A 15734-nucleotide genomic window follows, 5' to 3' on the forward strand; every position below is an offset into this window, starting at 1 on the left:
AGTTAAGTTTTGTATTGCTGACCTTGCGTCCTGTAATTCATGACGCCGATAGAGTCATGTTAGCATCTGTCAATAACTCAAATTAATTTGAGATAGCGGGTCAGCCCAATGGACTCGGCAAGACCTGCCGGATCGGATGATATGCGACAGCCGACATTACCTCACTTTGACCAGCCTCGTGACCTGAGAGGTTCTGACCTAACCTTGACCCGAAGGCCGGAGCCGTTAACAAAATACGGTTATATGTCATAAAACGCTGATTCACGTTCAAGTATACTTTTATTGTCCAACATATTATTATTCATTATCACGCTATCAAGATGAAACCAGTTTATTGTCATTGGTACACATATTTCTCCTTGAGTCGTGGGCACGATGCAATGACAACTAATGACGAAATCTATAGCACATTGGTTTTCAGCAGCACCTCTACGAGTGATGAGCATAATTTTAATTATTTTCAACGATTTAATCGTCATGCCCCCACTAACGCCACATAGCAAGTCAAAACGCTCGGCTCCCTCAGGAACAGTCTCATTGAGAACTTTTCGAATCTCCTTTCCCGAGGACCTGCGACAGTTGTACATATGCAGCCGGTGCTCAATCGTCGGAACTGTCAGAATCTTCTGAGTTCGAGAGACGAGAGGGGCGAGAGACAGCCGACGAGCCGCGAGAGGGGAACGAGGAACCGCGAGAGGGGAACGAGGAGCTGCTGGAGCTGAAAGAGGATCCTTGAGAGAAGGAGTTTTGGATGTTCTGCAGCTGGGTGTTGAAGAAGCCTCCTAGTGGATTTCCATTGTTGAACGTGTTGAAACCGCTGTTAGATCCCTGCGAAAAGAGGTGTGATTTCGGTTAGCAGCATTTTAGATGGAACGATTATACGATTTAGCAATACCTGTGCAGCGTGGATGGGGTGAGTGAGGGACACTACCTTAAGTGAAAACGTACAAACAGACTTCATAATGCAACCTAATAAAAGGACAGCCGATTAGCGAACTAGGTTATTATAATATTCATTTAATAGCTCTGCCTGATAGTTTTTATTTTTAGAGCGTGGCCTGAGACTGGCCTCGTTTTAAGGGTTGTGTCTGTGCCCTACCAATCACGAACACATTTTTTATAGCAACCTGATCAATAAACTTCATTATCATTCATTATCATCACCTTGAAGCGGAAACAACACCTTTAGAAATAAATCATCAGCACTCTGCATAGTGCACACTGTGTTGCAGCACAACTAACGGCACTACATATCCGACGTTAACCCTCGCCCACAGCCTGCCTGACTTCAAAATTGTAAAATAACCCCCCGTCGACCACTCACCCCACTGAACGAACTGAAGGACGTCACTGCTCCGGGCGCGGAGCCGACGCGGTTGAACCCGCTGCGTACTCCCAGCCGTGTACCGGTGCGGTACCCCGGTGTACCGGCGGCAGGGCCTCGGCTAAGGAATTTTGACTACTGGGGCAAAAGTGTGTAAGCCCGCGCCCTGCTGGGGGAGGGGGTGTTTGAACATCCCCTCTCATTGCTGTTTTTCGCGAATATCTCAAAAACGGCGGCATGGAGCGCCACCGTTTTCGGCACACCTTATCATCAACCAATTCTACACATGTTGTAAAAATGTCAGACCAAGGTCATTCAAGGCCAGGTCAATACAAGTCTTATCATCAACCAATCCTACACATGTAAAAATTTTAGGCCAAGGTCATTCAAGGCCAGGTCACTCCTCATAAAATGTTTCGGTATATGCCATAGCTACACCGAGTGACCGATCGCTTAGACCCTTTCAGCGATCGATAACAGCAAGAGCATGTACACAATTTTTATCTCGGAATTAATTTTCATATTGGTGACCAGTCAATTTTGCGACCTCTCTAGGTATTTAAGTCAATGGGAGACAATTTTAAACCACCTTTGGACGAAAGTCATTCTAAACACTCTCAAGTCTCAAACACTGAATTACAAGTAGGTTTGACACACTGAACATGAAAATGGCACCCGTGACCCCTGTTTATACCCTTGAGGTCATCTCAGGTCACGAATGGTATCTAACAGTTTTTCGCGACTAACTTTTGAAAGAGGCATGCTAGAGCGATGAAAACGCCCTATGTGTTCATCTCAACGATACGGATCCACTGATATGCAACATGGCAATTTCTGGTTAGATCATGAACTTTACCTGAGGACAAATTTTCAAGTTGTCTTTTCATGTAAAATTAGAGTTCATTTGATGCGTCTTGACGAGAAGTTAACACGATGTCGGTAAAAGAAAGCTCGTGCAAGGCTTGAGTCAAAAGTTATTGCAGGAAAAACCGTTCCCGAAAAATCGTCTTTTTTGGAAATGTTTGCCCCCTGCAGGGAAAACCGTTGACGTTAGTCAAATCTGAGAGAAATACTCAGAAAGAACACTAATATGGCTATCAAATGCGCTTCTCCGCGGCGCTATAGCTCTGTTGGTTCCCGAGTTATGATCCGGCATCTTGCAAATTGTCGATATTCGACCTGAAAATCGGCGAAATTTGGTCTTCAATGACCCCCAGGACATGAACTTTGACCTGACCAAAAAAGTCGCCGAAGTACTTTCCTCATTATTTTTGACGCTCTTTCGAACGAAGGGCAGCTTCTGGATTATGGGGATGCAAAAAGATATGCTTGCCAATGCACGCCTATGTTTTCTTATGAAAACTGAGAGTGCAGCTGCACACCATGCACCCCCTTTTCCTCCGCCCCTGATTTCTTGCCACAAACGTCTTCAACTGCTCCCGAGTGAAAGAATGTACCTACGTTAATATTGAGATATACTCATTTTGTGGAGGTTGGGCAAAACCTGACCACTACTGGGGCATTCCTTGACTCTACTGGGGCACTTGCCCCAGTAGTTAACATGTTAGCCGAGGCCCTGACCGGCGGAAGAGGAGCGTACCGTCCAGCGCGGTACGGTACGCTGCGGTGTACCGAGCGCCGCAGAGCACAGCAGGAGCAGCAGACAGGGCGAACGCATGGCTGTGGCGGAGGGGAATCAGTTGAGACTCAGGTGAATGTGTGGATCGTTTGAAACAGGTGAATGACTCGAATGAGACTTGCTGAACAGTGAACACATTCATTACTTTAGACGGATGCATGGCTCAAATGTGACAAAAAGACAAAAAAGAGCGAATTTTTCGGTATCGGAAATTACAGTTGAGATATTACTTGCCTGCCCTAACTACACGAGATTAAATCACTAAAAGCATAGAATATATTATTAATTAATTGAAAAAAAAAACGCATGAAATTTACTCGCGCACCTGCGTGGACTTACCGAATCCAGCAGCTAGAGCGATCACGAACAGCGGACGTTTGGACTATACCGGTCCTATATACCTCACACCACTTTATACTGCTCTAAATACACCCCGCCTTCCCAGCTCAGATCACTTCCAGCGATTCACCTGGAATTCCCCGGTCCGGTCCCCCCCTCCCTGTCCCTCTGTTAGTCCTCCGCTGATTGGCTACAACCTCAGCCAATCAGAACGCCGGTCAGGAGAGGCCGAGATGTTATCCTGTTCCATCGTCCCTCTCTATATCAGGTTTACCGTCGGTTTTTATGCGTCTGTTTTTAGGACTGGGAGAATGTTTATTTAACGGCCCCGCATAAATATGGATTAAAACCAGTGTTCATTAACCTCTTGCTGCACCGAGCTGCTGCGTAGGTGTTTCATACCGTGCGAGAAACAAGGGTCGCTTAGCTCATTTACCTATTGGTCTGGTTTATTTAGTCGTACGTACACTCATCTACATAATCAAGGATACCCTGTGGCAGAGCCATTCTTATATAGGTACATGTGTTTGTAATGCACTAAAGGAAGCAGGATGATAGGAGAGGGTTATAAGGGGCTCTCTGTCTTTACATTACACCTATATCAGAGGGGAGAAATAAGCGATTGTGACGTTTCCCCTCAACGGAAAGGTTCAGCAGGCAGAGTAACGTAACGTTTTTGTTTTGATGTTACGTTGGAGTAACGTTATGTTGTGCAGGTTTGACCCAATGCAGCTTAGTGTAGGATTAACGCCACACTGGCGATATAAATATGCTGCCGCCCTACAATAACTCTGGCCCAATGACAGCAAATTTTCGATGTTAGCCAACCAACCGTTTTGGATAGAACCTAATTCAATTTGACTTGGTAATAGCTAAACACCATCCAGTCCAAGGTTATCAGAACATGGGAAACAAGTGACCACACCCATTCTGGAAACGAAGCGAATTAAACGGCGAACGCAGATGATTAGGTCAGTTTCGGATTTGTAGCTATGTGTGGGCATGCCATAATCTATTGAGCATCTACTGTCGAGAAAGTAAATGCAACTATTTTGTGCAGTGTAGGTATCTATCGTTGTACTAGGTACAGTCCACAGCAGAAGTACATGTAATGTGCGGTTTCAGTCATGGGTATTTTCTGCTTCTGAAGCTTAGGAACGATTAGCCAGACTACAATGAAACTTTGAATGTAGGTAGCTTATATGTATCGTGATATCGTCACCCTTGCAGCTGCAACTTTAGCTATTGACATCTTCTTTTCGATCACTCCGCATTAAACAATCGCCAGTCAAAGCCAACCGATTGGTAAAACCCTACATTACTTTAGCGGTGGGCTGTACCTATACTACGTAGGCCGCGTACCCAATATCCATTCGGCTTTCTATGATACGGTAACTAAATAACATCCTACAAGCGCTCAACTCGTTAGTCGAGAGAAACAAGAATCGGCCCGACCTTGCCGGGGCTCGGCTCAGCTGCATGCAACACTTATAAGGCTTACATCTTCGCAAACGTACGACCGTTTGACATACCGTATTCTATTGGATGGTATCATTCTTTATCTCCAGTTCGATTCATACGTGGTTGCCGATGTGACTCTGCAAGCGATCCTCGGCTCAATCCTACGGACAACGTGTTTCTGGGTATAGCCTGTTCAATCTAGTGAGACCGTTTATTGCCGCGGGATGAGAAGGTAAGGGCCCGCAGAGTGCGGACCACTGGATAGTTCACGTCTGAGCGACGGGACCGAGCACGGAGCCAATTCAATTCCGTTTGAATGGGTTTCCAAATGAGGTAGCCACCCAGCCAGCCCAAGATTCCTGTACTACTCCCCACCCAGCCCGCCCAACCAGCCACCCAGCGGCCTAACGTGCAAGATGAGTATTGTGAGCAGGGCCAGAAGAAGGACATTTTTTCACTTCTGTATCTTCTGGGAATCTTTTGGTTTATTGATATGCTGCCTGGCGCCTGCCATCTTACGTGAACTTTTGGGCCTCGCAGGCTAATGTATTTATAGGCAATCAGAAATTCCTTCACAAAAATCCTTTACCCTTTTGGAGCTACCATATGGAAAATGCTTCCATAGAAATAGAATTCTGTGTTGTGGGGCAAGGGGGCAAGGGAGGTTCTGGCCATCTATAGATGGCCTTGGGTTCTGGAGTATAATTGCGCGTCAAATTATCATTATGCCTGCCTTCACGCTTGGCATTTCTCTGTAGTAAGTGTAAGTGGAATCGTTTTAGGTGTTTGGTAGTGTCACGCTTTCATCGTTTGCTGAAGAGAGGTGTCAAAAGGAGCCTGTTGTTCTGCGCCATGATTGTCTCATTTTGTCTTTGTACTCCTGCTTGCTCGATTTAGTAATTTTGTGCTATTTTTATTGTATTTTCGAGCTGGGAAGCGGGTTCTTACTTCTTATCATGCATTGCTGATGATATGCGGGAGTTAAATGTTAAATGACCTTCTTCCAAAGCTTTGATGGCTCAATCAAATTCAAGCCTGATAACCAGATATATTAAAGCTTAAGAATAAAACATTGTTTCTCAACCAGTAACCCTTACCTTGGCCAGGAATGCTGGCAGATACCTGTAGCAGAGATTGAATGGGATGCCAATGTGCTCGCATCCACGTAACTGTCAAATAAACAGCAGCTTGACTGTGATATTCTAAAATCCATTGCCGTTTGATGGGCATTGTCGATTCCCGAATTCATGCTGCCACTGTCATGAAACATGCAAGCATGTGCTTGTAACAACCTGTGGCCACTTTGTGAAGTTATTGTGGCTGCAGCCTTTACCATGCTGTTTCAGTTTTGTGTGGTCTTTTGTGTCATAACCTCTGCTCTGGTACCTATGACAAACATTTGTTGTTCTCCCTGACTGACTCAGGCCCTGACCCTGTGATGCAGCAAGGTCCTATAATCAGTGCCAATTAGTGATGTGAATTTCAGATAGCTGGGAAACTGAAATCAAACTGAGGACACGCAAAACAATCTAATTCAGAAATGAGAAATAAGCTGTACCTATATCACATTTTGAACATTGATAGGTAGGTATTCTTAGTGGGTTCACACAACCAGCGAAATACCTCAAATGTGCTTAGTTTCAACCAATTTTCTAGAATTTGATTTTGGTTTGGTGTGCTCCTGAAGAGATAAAAATTCTTGGATAAGAAGGAAGTAAATTAAATACCTATATTATTATACCTATGTCTAGTATCATGTCAGGATCTTCAAATAATCTAAAATAAAAGATATGAATGCATGAACTATCATGAAGCTTGGTTGTTCAGATGCATGGAACATTGTTTTCAAAGATTGCTATTTTTTCTGATTTTCTGGGGATGAAAATATTTTTCCCCTAAGGTTTGATTTCCCACCCAAAATTCTGAAAAATGGAACAAAATCACACTGTTCAGGTTTCAGATGAACATTCTCAGATTCCTTGAATAAATTAATTTGAGTAATAAACAGTAGATTGCCACAAAACATTTTTTAGTACCCTCAAGTTCATCAATTTCACCCCTATCCTGTATCCTCAAAATTCATGTCCCCATCATAAATGACATTTAACATCTGGGCCCAATCTTACCAATGCCGTGAATAGGATATGGCAGCACTGGCCGGAGTTACTGGTAATAATATAAACGGTTTTATTTTTATTTACGTCCAGCTTATCTGGTCGAATAAGCTTCAAGGTGTGAATGATTAAGAATGTTGCCTGAATGAATGAATTAATGATTGTGGAATAGTTATGAATGTTACCAAATGCTGTGAATGCACATTCACGGCATTTGGTAAGATTGGGCCCTGGTCAGTGATCAAGGCTATTGACATGAGATTTTGACTCCTGAGTTGAACAACTTTAGGACTAGCCTGTGGAGCTGGTTTAGAACACTCATTTGAGCATTTGATAGCTAGTTTCAGTGGCAATGCAGCATGCTGTGGAGCTGTTAGTGACAGTTAACACATTTTATAGATTGCTGGTGGGATGCCAAATGACTGACCTGACCTGAACTTACCTGGCCCAATCCAATTTCATGAATAGATCATCCATAAAAAACAAAATTCGAAATAAGCATTAAAAAAACCTCCACATGGAAAGCCCCTGGGGTACAAGACCTGTTCTAACAGGTCCCTATTTTCCCAACATTTCAGCCAATGACCTGACCTAGGATAACCAAGTACCTAGGACCCTAACATTGGCCACATCGGTTCCTTCTTGTCGCGGGCAAAGCGCTCGTTGTTTTCCACGATGCTCCATCTCCATGAGGGGCTGACTGGGAGGGACCGTGCGATCGAACCTCCCCTCCCCGTATACGCTACCGCCCTTGAAAACGCCGATACGGGCGAGGGATATAAAAACACCTTATCCATATTACATTGCTCTGGTATTTGTAAGGACGATTTTTATCCGGTTGCCATGTCCAGTGTCGATGTGTGCTGACGTGACGTCTGTCCTGCGGCAGAGGTGCGGCGGCCGTCGCCGCGGCCATGGGCCAATGTTTCTCCTGTCGAGAAGACGAGGAGCATGGCCGGCCCGGCTCCTCCAAACACAAATATGATGGCGTCCCCATCACTGGTGAGTAAAAACTGCAGACTCAACCAGTGGCAACTGGGTGGTCTAACTCGGGGCTGAAATGGTGGATAATGATGCATTTTTATCAGTGGTGAAGATAGTTGTTTTTATTTGTGTTTTAATGCGAGCAACCTGAACTAACTAGGTTTGCATGTTTCTCACCATTGTTTTGTACTTGTGCCCATGTGTGTCCGTCTTAATCAATGTCCGGGTTAGTAGCGTCGTTTATCTCGCATGCCTCTTTATATTTTGGACGAGCAAGTCGTGAGCACAGAGCAAATCATCAATGAAATGTCGAATTTTCTCTCATAATGAGGCTTCCTTTTCAAACCCGTGAAACTTTGAACTCAGGGTTGGCAGAGGGTGGCAAAAACTGGTTTTTGCCAGTGGTTTTAACCGGTTTAAGCCGGCTGGCAGAAACCATGGTGGCAAAAACTGGCAGAAACTGGCAAAAACTCAAGTGGCCAAAACTGCGTTGCTTGCCTAAAAAGCAATCGGTTGAAATATACAAAGTCATGTCTGTCATTGGGACCCAGTAAGCATTGTCTCGCTAGTTTACCGCTGCTTAAAGGTAGTGTGCCAGCTTTCCTGGACCGTATGGAGTTAATGGCCCAGATAAGGAGAACCGGATTTTTAGAACTTATCCATACCTTCAAAACTCATGGAAACGTCTTAAATTCTTCAAATTTTGAGTACCCCAGTGCGAAATTCGCCCCGACGGGTTGTCGGTCGTACCCCAACCACATTTCACACCACTATGAACAATAAATGCACACACTGAAATCGCTTTTACCGATATGCTCATCCAATCAAGTTTCGATAAACCCGTTCATCATCATCTGCGGTTTCGAACACGCCTGTTAGGTGGTGCGGTAGACCGCGCCCAAAGCCAGGGCCCCGGTAACGTGAGGTAGCCGAGTCGGGGCAGCGTGCGCTGACCCAAGCCGGGGCCGCGCGTCCTCCCGGTGTCATGTGATAGCCCGGGGCTGCCCGCGGGGATGCGGTAGACCGCGCCCAAAGCTGCGGCCTCGGCTTGGGTCAGCGCACGCTGCCCCGACTCGGCTACCTCACGTTACCGGGGCCCTGGCTTTGGGCGCGGCTTCTGCTCATACTTTGTGGTGCGGTGGTGGTGCGTCGGGCCGCGCGCTCTGACTTCGGCCAAGAAAAATGCGTCAGCTGATCATTGTCATTTCTGCCACTTGCGTGTGGTGAAATGGGGTCATAACTTAAGAGACGGCTTCTTCATATCAATTATTTTACATAAAATCATATTTCAAACCATAAATAATGTTCGACAGCCAAATAAAAGAAACAATACCAATACAGGCTTACAGTTTAAGGCTCGACATTGTGTTGTCTACGATTAGACAGCTGATAACTCATTCCCGTACGTCGTAACTCTATAATGACCTTTGCTTATTGTCACATGTGCGCCGCATTCGCGATTGTTGCCGACGCCTGTTTGCAGGTCAGCCCACTACAGTTGTTATACATATCGAAAAACCGATAAACTTTTAGGCGAAAAGGACACTATTCCAGGCCCATTTTTGATTTTTTTTTTGTGATATTAGGTGAAAACAGAAGCTTCTTATCCTAGGAAAAATAAAATGGGAAATCTTTCAAAGGTGGCACACTACCTTTAAAATGTCTGTCGGTAGTCAATAGATGTCCACCAGGAAGTGCACTTTCATGCATCGCTGTTGGTGTGCTTCTGCACATGAGCATATGCAGGAGTCGTTTCCGACCAGACCTCGAGAATGGCTGGGTCGATTGCGCTCAAATTGGGACACCGTTAGGGATTGATTAGTAGGGTGTCGTGCATAGTCGGTCGGGGTCCATTTTGCACATGCGCACGTGCGGGGTGACGCTTCCAGATTGGGAGAACGGCTACGTCGACTAAGCACAAATTTGGCATTGACACTGTTAGGAACCGGTTCGTAGGGTCCGGTGCACAAGTCAGTGGCAGATGCCCTTTCCCACTTCTTCAATACTCGCCGCCCACCGGCGCACTTTCTCATTTGTCTCACCAAAAAGGCGCCTTATTGGTTAATTATAGAGGACTCACGGAACTATTTAACACTAAAATGGTCAAGATACCACTTCTGTTTGAAAGCATATTGTATTGACTGAATCCTACTTAAAACGTGTCCTGCTCAAACGCATGTAGAGGCATAGCGTTTTGACTGTTTTAGTTTTTGCCAGTTTTTGCCACTTTATGCCGGTTAAAACCGGTTTAAACCGGCAAATGGCAAAAACTAGTTTTTGCCGGCAAAAATGCCAACCCTGTTTGAACTATTGACTAGCCATTAGTCGGTCAGCTCTACATCAGCTGATCATCCCACCAAGACCTCACGGTTAGATTAGAACTGTTCTTAGCCCTCCATCACGCGTTACAGACACTCTAACCTCCCTCTCCCTACCACAGACCCTCAGGTTTCGGCTCCCGTCACAGCACCCATCTCGCTGGAGACGATCACCGCTGGAGTCTGCGCTCCTCCACCACCGCCGCCGCCCCCGCCGCCTCCCTCCACCGCCCAGCGGCCGACCGCCGTCCTCTCCTCGGAGTCCATCCGCTCGGACAAGTGGAGCTTCCCCCGCGTCACCACCAAGCGCGGCGGTCCGGAGGCGCGTCGCTCCGGCTCCCGGGACGTATCGGACGCGCGGCTGGCGGCGCTGTTCGAGGTGTATCGGGACCCGGCCGAGGACGCTATCCTCGAGGACGGCGTGGAGCGGCTCTGTGCCGATCTCGAGCTGCGCCCGGACGAGTTTCGGGTGCTGTTGCTGGCGTGGCGGCTGAACGCGCAAACCATGTGCCGGTTCAGCCGGGCCGAGTTCGTCGGCGGCTGCCGCTCGCTGAAAGTGGACAGTATCAGAGCGCTGCAGGCGCGCCTACCGCAGGTGGCCGCCGAGGTAGCCGCTGATCCGGTCAAATTCAAGGACTTGTACCACTTCACGTTCCGGTTCGGTCTAGACGCGGAGCTCGGCCAGCGGATCCTGCCGGCGCCGATGGCCATCAGTCTGTGGCGGCTGGTGTTCTCACAAAGTGAACCGGCCCTGCTGGAGCCGTGGCTGCGCTACCTCGAGAAGCACGCGCAGATCCGCGGCATCCCCGCCGACACGTGGTCCATGTTCCTCAGTCTAGTGGAGGCGGTAAGGCCCGACCTGGCGGACTATGATGACACAGAAGCGTGGCCGTCGCTGTTCGACGACTTTGTCGAGTTTCAGACAGATCAGGCGAACCAAAATGTGAGTGATTGTGATCGGGAGTGACGCGATGGGCGGGGACGTCCCACCAGAGGGGGGGGGGGGGCATGCGCCTCGATCGGCGCTGTGCTCCGAGCCAACCTGTGTTCAATGGAGCCGCGGAGCGACCGCCGTGGCCAGTGTTATCGCGTTCAACCCGGTGTGAGCGAGTCTGCGAGTGAAAGAGCTGGGCGTCGCAATGACACGTGCTGCATAACTGAATGCTGGCATCTCTGCATGTGTGCGCGTTTGGAAGAAAAAATACCTATGCGTGCTTGAATGTGACTGTGTAGTGCTATGTACACATTATATGAGTGTATTAACACCTGAATATGTGTTTACCCCTTATGTGTGTGTACTATTACCTGTGCTGGTCACGCAATGCCACGGTCGCTTACATCCAGTCTGCATTGAGACATGTGCTTTGATAGTACGACCATGGGCAGCCAGTGATTCGGATGGCATCTGGGGCTCGCGGGGTATCCCTCTCCGCGGCGTGGGGTACTCGGCCGCTCCTCCCGTCCCTCTGCCCGCCCTCCCACCCCTCTGTCTCCGCCGGCCGGTGTCCTCAGGTTGTGTCCACTGCTGGGTGGGTGACTCCCCAGGATATGTCGTGGTACCGGGGGTCTCACCGTCCCGCCCCCACAGACGCACCCGCCTCTGTCTCCCTGTGATTGTCGAGGTCAGGCTGGCTCCCTGAGTTGTATGCATTATGTGGTCTATGTGTATATATTGGTGGAAGCAGCCACTCACCGCGCTGGTCGCGGTGACGAGTGTGACGGATCGGCGACAAAGTAGACGCAGAATGGCTGCTGCATGGCTGCCCAGTCAATGGTTCAAAATGGTGTTCGCTGATGATTGCCACCAGGCTTGCATTGATAACATGTTGGGAAGCATGCGCCATACAGTTATCTGTGGAATGGAATGTTTATTGATGCGGTGGCTTTAACCCAAAAACGATGACGATTTTCGATGCCGTAATATGTGTGTACCATGCATTGTTGTGACAAATATGTCTGCGGCCGTGAAGCGATCCGTTGTTAATTTTCCTCGCGTTCAGACACGCCAGTCTGCGCCGGCGGTTGCCATGGCAACATACTGACGCCATGTCCTCGTCCGATGTGTCCCACTCGAGCCTTTGCTGTTTTATTAATCTATATGGTGGCGCTGACGGCGGCTGACCGGACGCTGACCGGCCTGTCAGCGGCCCGCTGATCTCGACTGTTTGTGTCTCTGTTGTTTCTCGGACGGAGCGAGAGTGTGCTTGTTTCGTTGTGTTTGTACCCCGGCGGCCAGGCCGGCACTGTCTCAGTTGGCCGCTGGCGAGCCAGCTATCGCGCCAGAAAATACAGTTTTCCCAGTTTTTATGTTGCGAGTGTGAATATCACTATCAGGGATACTGGTGAATAGGAATAACAGCTTGGCTTGACTTTGTCCGTCAATCTAGCAGCAGATTGATATTCGCGAATCTACTGTTGCCGGTCAGACCGGGGCCGAATGTGCTGCTGTGGCAGCGGTCGCGCAATATCTGTATGCAAGCAGCAGATTTAGAAATTCGCCAAAGGATCTGTGATGGCCGTGGCATCTGGAGATTGGAGGGACAGTTGCAAGACGTCGTCTTATGGGAAATGCGACTATTTAAAGTAGATTTTTCGAAGTATATGCCATAATATGCGCGCCATGCCACAAGCGATTGTTTTAGGACCTCATGGTTTTCCAAAATTGGATTTACCAGTGATGATCATCGAGTGACTGCCGACTGGACCTGACGCACCTGTGCTCTCAGGCCCTGGTAGTGTACTCTTCCGGCGTCGCGAGATGTAGCAGTAGACAAAATGCCCAATAGGTGGCGTGAGAATCTAAAGATGTCCGCCTGTCTTGAGGCGATAGCGACAATTGTGACGCGGCCTAATTTCTATTACGGCCCAAGGCCCTATATACCAGGTAGGGTCGTCCGGCGATTCTACCTTTTCGTGACGTCAGCTCGTGACGTCATTTGGAGTCAAGTCTCGAAGCCCCGTTCAATCCCCATGTAAATGAGCGATTTTCGAAGCACTGTAGAATGAAGTCTGCACAAGATATATCAAACCTAAGTATCTTATCGGAAAGAGCAGACAATTTTCTGCAAGTTATCTATTACGTGTTTTTCGCTAAATCATTTGCTTTTTTCACAAAAGCGTAAAATGTCCCCCATGTCTCCGCAGCCTCCCTGCCGCCGGCCGCCGCGCGGTCGCGATAGTGTAGTGGTTAGCGTGCCCGCGCAGTATTCCAAAGGTCCCGAGTTCGAATCTATGCGGTGCGGAACTTTAAGTGCGATTCCAAGCTGAATATACGCACATCCATAATAAATTATTATTCGTATAGCTAAACTGTCACCAAGCTATCCATATAAATTGACTTCACCCAAAATATCGGCAAGATTCTATTAAAATATAAATTCAAATATGGCGGCTTGGACTGCCGCGTGCGTTAGGCTCCGCCCATAGCTCCGCCCACATGCGTGACGTCATTCGTGTTAGTGGACACGCAGAGAGATAGGGGACGACATGGGCCTGTTACGGCCTTGATTTCTATTGTGTGTGAATTTCCAAAGCGAATTTACGAGTTTTTTTGGTTAATTTGAACTAGGGATTCTCCGAACATTCCTAATTCATAGTTTGTTGTGTTTCTGGCTTGTGATTTTGCTATCTTTGGAGCTGAACGTTACCCAGATACCCAGTGCTTGAGTCAGAGTGGACTATCATCACAAGGTTCATATCTATTGACCACTATTGACTCATATCTATCAAGTACTATCAGTACTGATAGGTGCCCGTGACTTTGTAGGAGTTTCTAGCTTCACTATCAAGTCTTCCAGTCTCTTCGAGATCCAACTCTCTTTCAACTTCAAGATCAGATCAAGATAGTCACCATGCCAGGGGCGGCATTCTACGTTTCAGGTAAGTTCAAGCTGAATCAGTTATACTTTATAAATGCTTGTTTTATAAAGTTTGCAGGGGTGTTTAAAATGAACAAATGGACAAAGAAACATCCTACACTAAAAAGAATGTTTTGCACAGGCCCCCTTTTTAATCGTCTCATCTGCTAATCTCAATCTGAATTGAATTCAAGTGATCTTGATGCTCAACTTGCAAGAGAGGGCACTGGACACCTGACCCTAAGCTGGGATTTCCTTGTGACCCAGCATTCAAAGTAATGAAGCTCCTAATGCTCAAGAGCTATGCTGAACTGATGGGATGGACCAGCTGGTCAAAGCAAGCTTGGTGAGAGCAGCGACAGCAGCCAGTTGAAGTCACTGCACTGGATGGATGATGTCCAGCTTGGATAGGCTCACTAAACCTTGAGGTAAACATTTTTGTGATTCAATCCAGAATTGCCAATTGGATGACAGGGGATAGGGGTCACCCTGCACAACAAGATCTGCTTAGGGTGTGCTGCTGCTCTTGTCAATCCTTAAACATTGATGCTAAATTCACAAAAAGTCATTATTGAAGACGTGAAGTAAAACTCGCAACTTGCTCGATTTGCCAGCCCCCAGGTTGTCAAGCAATATCCCGCCATACGGTATGTATGCATGACTTTTTCAATAAAATTGCAAGAATAACTGAGTGTCACTTTGCGATCGTCAATGCATTGAACCCCATTTTTCTGTATCTGTTCTGTGGTTCAGTGTCCACTAATGGAGGTACCCATGTCACAGTTGCCATGACATTTGACCCTGACCTGTCACTCTCTGTTCCTGCCTTCCGTCCTCTCGACCCTCCACTTCCGGATAAGATTAGCCGCTTGGCTGCCCGCTGGTGTCCCTTCCGCGAGCTGGGATTGTGTTTTCTTAGGGGAGGGCCACACTGCGGGGACCCGTCTTATGTTTCTAGTGAATGTGAAGTTGGATATACACTACAGATGTTTGTTTTCAGTTGGAGGTCCTCCGATGACCTGACCCGTGTACACTCGGGGGGCAGATTGATGTTCCACCACTCCCTACCCATCGGGCTCGCATGGATCAGCAGTGGCTGCTGCCAGTGTTGCCTGCCCTCAGCACTGCTCAGCACTGCCTGCCAGTGCTAGTGCTGCCAGTGCTGCCACTGGCAGCAGCCAGTGCTGAGTCATGGGAGCCCGATGGGTAGGGAGTGGTGTAACATCAATCCGCCCCCGAGTGTACCATGTGATCGGTACTCGCCAACGTCCCATCACGAGGGGCAGCACGACTGTCATGCAAAGCCACTGATGATATTTTCACGTCCCCCCACACCCACTACAAACCACCATACAGCCCGGGTCTACATGACTGCCAGCATGGGGCACGTACCGTCATACTGGGCACTGGCTCACGTATGCTTTAGGAACCCGCGTGCCGGCTAGGCGGGCCACGATCACACGGGTACTCGTATGTAGAGTATACAGACTCGTACCGCCACAGGAGCTGACGTGGGCACTGCCAAACGGACGCTGTTCTCAGCGCTCAGCGTGTGTAAGCACTAATATCCGACGCTTTCATCCCATTCTAAGTCCGACAGCACAGTTCCTTTTACAGAGATTGATTGCTTTCTTGGAGGCGTCACCATCGCTACAGCCTTTTGATGTTGAACAGAAAATATCTTCTCGTCTTGTCTTG

At 47.9% G+C, this 15734-nt stretch overlaps 2 protein-coding genes and 1 long non-coding RNA gene across 4 annotated transcripts in view; 2 read left to right on the plus strand and 1 right to left on the minus strand.

Moving 5' to 3' along the window:
• Nucleotides 1-260: 260 nt before the first annotated feature.
• LOC122387242 lies at nucleotides 261-1432 on the minus strand. The gene is made up of 2 exons (XR_006257533.1): nucleotides 1325-1432; nucleotides 261-828 (listed from the first exon to the last, which is right to left on the minus strand). It is a non-coding gene; the product is annotated as an uncharacterized LOC122387242 (long non-coding RNA).
• Nucleotides 1433-5364: 3932 nt separating this feature from the next.
• Nucleotides 5365-12486, plus strand: LOC122387241 (DCN1-like protein 3). 2 transcript variants are annotated; one of them, XM_043377290.1, is made up of 3 exons: nucleotides 5365-5526; nucleotides 7767-7879; nucleotides 10302-12486. In XM_043377290.1, exons 2-3 carry the CDS (start codon nucleotides 7792-7794, stop codon nucleotides 11144-11146), a joined length of 933 nt encoding a protein of 310 aa, XP_043233225.1. In that variant the 5' UTR covers nucleotides 5365-5526; nucleotides 7767-7791; the 3' UTR covers nucleotides 11147-12486. The 2 variants fall into 2 exon arrangements, with proteins under 2 accessions (XP_043233225.1, XP_043233226.1); XM_043377291.1 differs by having other exon boundaries at nucleotides 5368-5520.
• Nucleotides 12487-13644: 1158 nt separating this feature from the next.
• LOC122387238 (cytohesin-1-like) overlaps nucleotides 13645-15734 on the plus strand; it is a 73911-nt gene continuing 71821 nt past the window's right edge. The window contains exon 1 of the mRNA XM_043377286.1: nucleotides 13645-14058. Coding sequence (XP_043233221.1) covers nucleotides 14031-14058 — 28 coding nt within the window. The 5' untranslated portion in view covers nucleotides 13645-14030. The remainder of the gene's footprint in view (nucleotides 14059-15734) is intronic.

The sequence above is a fragment of the Amphibalanus amphitrite genome, unplaced genomic scaffold (genome assembly GCF_019059575.1).
Source record: "Amphibalanus amphitrite isolate SeventyFive unplaced genomic scaffold, NRLGWU_Aamphi_draft 000278F_arrow, whole genome shotgun sequence".
Lineage (NCBI taxonomy): Eukaryota > Metazoa > Arthropoda > Thecostraca > Balanomorpha > Balanidae > Amphibalanus > Amphibalanus amphitrite.

Excerpts from the sequence above, each read along its gene's own strand:
- LOC122387241 (XM_043377290.1), top strand. The coding sequence starts at position 7,792 with ATGGGCCAATGTTTCTCCTGTCGAGAAGACGAGGAGCATGGCCGGCCC. Across the intron at positions 7,880-10,301 it reads TGATGGCGTCCCCATCACTG|ACCCTCAGGTTTCGGCTCCC; the intron begins GTGAGTAAAAAC and ends TCCCTACCACAG.